This window comes from Malurus melanocephalus, unplaced genomic scaffold, assembly GCF_030028575.1.
Source record: "Malurus melanocephalus ecotype Western Australia unplaced genomic scaffold, MMel_1.1 scaffold_409, whole genome shotgun sequence".
Lineage (NCBI taxonomy): Eukaryota > Metazoa > Chordata > Aves > Passeriformes > Maluridae > Malurus > Malurus melanocephalus.
Window position 1 is genome coordinate 61,081 of NW_026623641.1, and position 6,206 is coordinate 67,286.

The window sequence follows — 6,206 nt, forward strand, 5'->3', positions numbered from 1 at the left end:
AAAAGAAGAAACGAAGACAGTAGATGGATTTGGGCAGAAAAGAAACTTCACTGTTGCCTTTTAGGTACAGCAGAAGTCACTATGTAGTGTGACTACAACAGTGTCAATGTAGCTAAAGAGTGATAGCTGGACAGCAGCTGCTTAATTAGCAAAGTTCTGTTAATGGAGGATAATTTCAATCWACTTCAAACAAGCAATAGCTCTTTGTTATCAGTAAAACGTTTGCTTCTTTTGAGAGCTTTATTTTGAAGGGGCTGTAGGACTTTSCCTAATCAGAAACCAATGAGAATGGTATTGGAATGTCTGTCTGTTAGCTTATCTTAAGGCTCATTGTTTTATGGAATCAAATACCCACATCACTTCCTAAGACTGAAAAGGGAAAGTCTCTGCATAATCTGGAGAGGGAAAACTTGAATCTTTGTATCCTGAGGAAGATGAATTCTCTAGAGACAAATTCATTAGTCTGCAGTAGAAAAGCCAAATTGAAGTGATGTGTAGATGCTGTTTCCCAAAAGCATGGCGATGGTCTGTTGGCTGGAAGGAGCTGGTGTTAGATGACGATGCCATTATTAGGTTTCTGTTTTTCCACAGACTCTTGTATGACATGTGCGGGTCCTTTAGTGTGGTGGTGGTGGGAGTTTTACCTCTTCCATCTGTGAAATAGGTACACAAAACCTCCCTAATTTGTAGGACAGTTGAGTGGGACATATGATGTGAGTTCCCTAAAGTTTTTAGGCATTGAATACTTTAGCTGCTGGGCTATAAAATTAGACAGGTGGGTCGATAGCTGCTAGAGAAATCCTATAAAGAACCAAATAAAAACAATGCAATAGTAAATGTGACTCATCCGTGAAGTATAAAAGTGTTGACTTGGATTTAATCTTCAATAACAAGTAAAAGCCATTGTAGTTTTTACAAATATGCACTATTTACACATTGGATTATATATCTGAGTTCTCCRTATTTTGTGTACTGTGAGATTACCCCATTTTGAAAACTGAGAAAGTTGTTGCTTGAATATGTTTCAGAGAAYGTCAGATATGTTCATTCAATCTAGGTGTAGCACAAGATTAAATAATGAATTTGTGTAAAATGCCAGCAGCCAAATGCTATATGTGCATTTTCTATTGTCTAGGGTTGAGAATATGCTTTGAAATTATTTCTAACACTCAGTTTTTGCCTGAAGATTTTATTTCTTGTGTTTAGTCAGTTATAATTGTCATAGTCACTAGGAAGATCTTAGATGTGACTCATAGATGGATAGAAATAAGTAATAGGAGTCCCAAACACATTATTTTAACCTGTATGAATTTGTGGGGTTTGGCTCATGACTTTTTTGCTTTGATGACTGGCAGAACTGCAGAAGCTCTTGTGAAAAATGTGTAAGATTCTTGGTCCCCTTCAAATTACCAGCACAACTTCTGTTAATTAACTGCAAGAACAAGCTTTAGAAATTGAATTATATTTACTCTGCATTGTTTTAGAAAACAACTGCAGCAGTTTAAGACATTAAATGCAGCCCAAGCTATTTGCTACTGCCCTTTTGCTGGAATGTATTGCTCCCACATCAGAATGAGAAAATGGACGATGATCGTGTGCTTTGGCAACATCAGGGTGAAGTTGGGAAGCTTAGCTTAAATGACTGCTGAAAGTTGTTTTAAAGTGAAGCTGCCAGACTTTGTGCTGAAGTGGATGAGGTGCAAGTACACATTACATTCCACCAGCTCTCCTTTGGCAGCAATGATSTCCAGCTGAGGAGTAGGACAGACATTTGGGGGTGGTAAGTTTTTAAACTATCTCAGCTAGAGCTACTAAACCTTGTCTGTTAACATGCTGAGATGACTGTTAATCAAAGCTTTATTTGGACAAAACTGTGGTGAAACAAAGAACTAGATTACTCTTCATGCGTGACTGGAAAGTAGAGCATGTTTTTTGAAATGGAACAGTTCCAAAATAACAAAATTGCAGATTCTGACTTATTTTCAGTCCTCAAAATACTCTCCCCTTTAAATTGCAAAGGTCTGATGAAATTTGAGGAAATAGCTCCTTTACTAATCAAATGTTTTTCTTTCTGTATTTTTTACTTTCAACCGTAGTGTAAAAACTGCATGGGGTACAGCTTTGTTCCTTGGCAYTGGCAAGAGCTAGCATTTTTGTAAGTGATGTGTAGTTTTCTCTCTAAGTAAATGCCAGTTCAGCAGACCAGTGTGTGTGCGCCAGCTTTGCACAATAAAATGTTTGGCAGATAAGTCAGATCTGGAACACGGAGCACCTGGACCAAGAAAGATTATTTCTCATTATTGACAGTGATTTGAACCGTGGCAATGACATGCTTGACATAAAATCTGATGCAAAGAGGCCCTGGTTTTTAATTACCATGAAGTTAATAAAAGAAATGTTGCAATGATATTTTTTACTCTTACTTGGATGAAATTCCTTTAGAAAATCCAAGTCATTTATGATYGTCAGTTTTTTTCTGCAGTGTACCTAAGCATAGGTCACTAACCTGCCTGTGTTTACAGGATGGGATTTAGACCAGTGTTTGAGGAACAATTCATTGCCTACTGATTGCAAGACTTCTTTTTCTTTTTTTTGCCCCATAGCCCTAGTCAAAAGATTGGTATGAAGAAACTAGGTCCTATGAGGTCAGATAATGCTGTGTAATGCTGAAACTCCTACTACTGCCCTACATGGGATTTGGCAACCTTTCTCTTGATARCATCAGGCCAGGAGTCCAGTAAATCATGAGTGTTGTCCACTAGATAAGATAATATGAATGTGATCAATTAAACTCAAGAAGAGTACTTCAGCAGCTAATAAATCCAGGTCCTTTACCAGCCTGTTCAATTATTGTTGCTTGTTTGACATGCATGTTTAATTTACAGAGGTAATCTGTAACATATACTGTTTATATATTCCTAATCCATTTTACATATTGTTTCCTTTAAAATAATAGAATTTATTAATTTATTCATTCATTTTAACGTTGAAAATACATTGCAGAAGAGTTCAAGTATTTAAGAAAAAAAAATTAAGCTGGTTTAGGGTATCTTTCATAGCAGACTTACCTCCTCTGGGGCTTCTTTGCTGAAATTGTTCCATGATTTTTACTTCCCTTTGCATGAACCTGATATTAAACCTGTATTAATAATGAGAACCCTGTATCTCTTACCTGTGTTAATAATGGGAACCTTTTGTTTTTAAATGAAGCAAAGAAAAATCTTTCAGCATTTTACTGTGAGGTTGTTAATTTGATCACTGCTTTTGGATTGTATGTTTAGATGTAATGTGATAGTATATAATGGAAAAGATGCATCTGTATGGCTAATGCAGTTGTTACATGCTGATAATGTAGTATTTAATATTTACATGTCTTTGACTTAAAGGAGGAGTAGGCCATTGTCATATATTCTTCCACTGAATTCTCTGCCTTTTTATTCTGTCCTTTCTCTAGCTTTAATGCACTTTTGCTGATTGCACGTATGAGCCTTTCACTTTGGTGCTTTGAAAAGACATTTCCTGGAAAATGCTCGAGAAGCAGCGCTGGTGCTGAGAGTGCTGCTTTTAGCCAAACATGTTGCCCTTACATCAGCTTAAGGCCTGAAAATGCACTTTTGTTTTGCTTCTGCATAATCTTCTTACGTTATCCATTCATTCTTTTTAGCTACTGATTAATCTCTCCATTGTTTTCCTTCTCTTTTCTTTTTACATTCTTCTCCTTGCCCTCTATCCATCATGTTGATACATGGTTAACAGMATGTTGTCAGGGCAGAGCTAGTGAAATACCCTGAAGAAGATAACCAGCATCACAACACTTCCAACTGCCAGAGCAAAATCTGCTCAATGCAGTAGTTCCAGGTATTGATGGAAAACTTGGTTTGTTTCTTTTTTTGTAGCTGCATTGCTTTTACATCAACTTTTAAAATAAGTTCTATTGGAAGATTGTGTTCTGTATGTGTAAGTGCTGGTAATACTCGACATATTGTTTTGGAACTCTGTGTACAATTAATTACATAGTGCTTCTAATAATCGGATACTTTGTAGAAATTTTGAAATGCTTCATGTAACTGTATTCAGTGTTGTGCATTCAAAATGTTACATAGCTTTCTCAGATGGAAGTGGATACAAAATTCTACATTTCTGTCTCCTCATGCAGGAGAGAGAATCAGTCTTATCAAATACTTTGTAAAGAGAATGGGTAATATGTGTTAGATCTATATTGGAGATTAAATATTTATGGTATGCAGATCTTCTTTTTATGTTAATCTTTAGCCAGTATGCCTGTCAAAGCTTTTTTTGAAATATGGTTGTATTTAAAATTTTCTTTGAATTCTGTCCATGTTTTCCAATTAAATGCTTGGAGTAAAGACAAAAAGACAAACTTAGGTACAATTTCCAGTTACAATTTAGGCAACTATTCTTGAAGAATGAATGGCACAATTTTTGCAAACAAATTCTGTTTTATTACTCTCATGCAGAACAATTTTCATGGCAAAAGAACTGTATTTACTGCTTTAGCAAAAGAGTTGTATTCCTTTTGTTGTGTTGTGAAAACCAACCAAGGCACTTGCTTCTGCTTAGTATGAATAAACTGAGTATTAGAATTAGAATTAGCACCTGATAAGAATTCCTAKAAGGTAGTGAAAAAACCCTGGTTTGTTTGTTATTTTTCCCTTCRTATTTCAGTAAAAGTCTGTTTAATGCTTTCCATCATGAAGGTTGTATTTTCTGACTGTTACTGTGTTTTCTTTTATGACAGAGGGTGGTGAAGGCAGATATTGTCAACTACAGTCAGGAGCCTGTGACAAGAACCGTTAATCCTGCTAGAAGCTCAATGTGTGCAGTTCAGTGACCACGCTGTTCTTCTCTGGTTGACACCTTTGCAGTCCTCCTGCCTTGAAACAGGCCCTGGGATTACCAGGAACTTTGTTTTAACAGGGACCAGTGCAACAATGCAATTAGAGGTTTCAGAAACCTGTTGCACCACAGTCCATTGAGAAGCAGCAGGCAGTTTTTTGACTGGCTGAAATTCAAACATGAGACSACACATTTGAAAAATTAAGGTCTATATAKTCTTTTAAATTATATTTAAATAAAACTGTATAACTGTGTTTATGTTTTYTTCTGTCTATTTGACTGATRCCMGAATAAAAATGGATGAGGAAGCCCTGCATTCAAAATGCTTTTAAAGACATCACCRTGGAAGGGTATTTTGCCAAAGCATTTCTAATTTTTTTTTCTCCAGTAATTTGAACTGACACTCAGCAAAATGTTACTTGGAAAAGCTTTTGCTGGAATAATTTTAAATACATAATATATTTTATCTAGAGATAATTTTGAAAGTGTTCCATTAATATATATACTKAGCTCAAAATGTATAAATTGTATCCAGTGAGAAACAGTGCTTGAAATAAAGCTGTTATTATAAAAATAGTTTTCTGAAGTCTCTAATTGTCTCCATGGATGTGCTAAAAAAATATTAGTGGTTTTATGTATTTTTATTACCACATCAGCATTACTTCTTGCAGTAATAGATAGGCTTATATGTCTTTATTAATATGGATGAATCTCAGTCTACAGTTTGGTCTGTAAATGATGAGTGATATATTCAACATGCATTAGAAACTGTTGATAGATCAATTAGCATCAGTCACTTTAAGTAACTAACAGAATGACATTTGGCTTGGTAYTCTTTTCTTTCTAGTTTAGAGTAAATGATAAATAAAAAGCTGTCTGCTCTGTGATCTTCACACTTCTCCCCTGTTCCTTTTCTAGCAGTGCACAYAGTTCTCTGCTGGCACATCTGAACAGAAAGCTAAGGAGAGAAAAAACAYTAGGCCATCTCAATTCTGAGCTAAAAATATTTTCCTGTTTAAACTCTAGAATGTRCTTTCTTAAAACTATGAGAAAACATATGGTGATTCAGAAAGTAATGAGGCTGTGAAGGAAGCTTGTATAGCAAAAATGAAAATTTAGAGGTTCTTCAAGTGAATGTTACTATTAAGCTGGTCAAGCTTACTAGTTGGAACAATTAAACAATCAGTAGTTTAATACAGTAGCTAAACTACTTTAACTATGTAAGAAAAASATTGCAGATGGCTAGAAGTCCTATTTGTTAGCTTAACAATAATTGTATAACTGTGATATTACTTACTGTGTAATGTTTAGCATTCAGATGTAGGAAATACTAAGAAAGAAGCTAAGAT

At 35.3% G+C, this 6,206-nt stretch overlaps 1 protein-coding gene across 1 annotated transcript in view; it reads left to right on the top strand.

The window, feature by feature from the left end:
* RAB28 (RAB28, member RAS oncogene family) overlaps positions 1-5,848 on the top strand; it is a 62,926-nt gene extending 57,078 nt beyond the window's left edge. Inside the window, exon 7 of the mRNA XM_057379495.1 lies at positions 4,760-5,848. Coding sequence (XP_057235478.1) covers positions 4,760-4,852 — 93 coding nt within the window. The 3' untranslated portion in view covers positions 4,853-5,848. The remainder of the gene's footprint in view (positions 1-4,759) is intronic.
* The last annotated feature ends 358 nt before the right edge of the window (positions 5,849-6,206 follow it).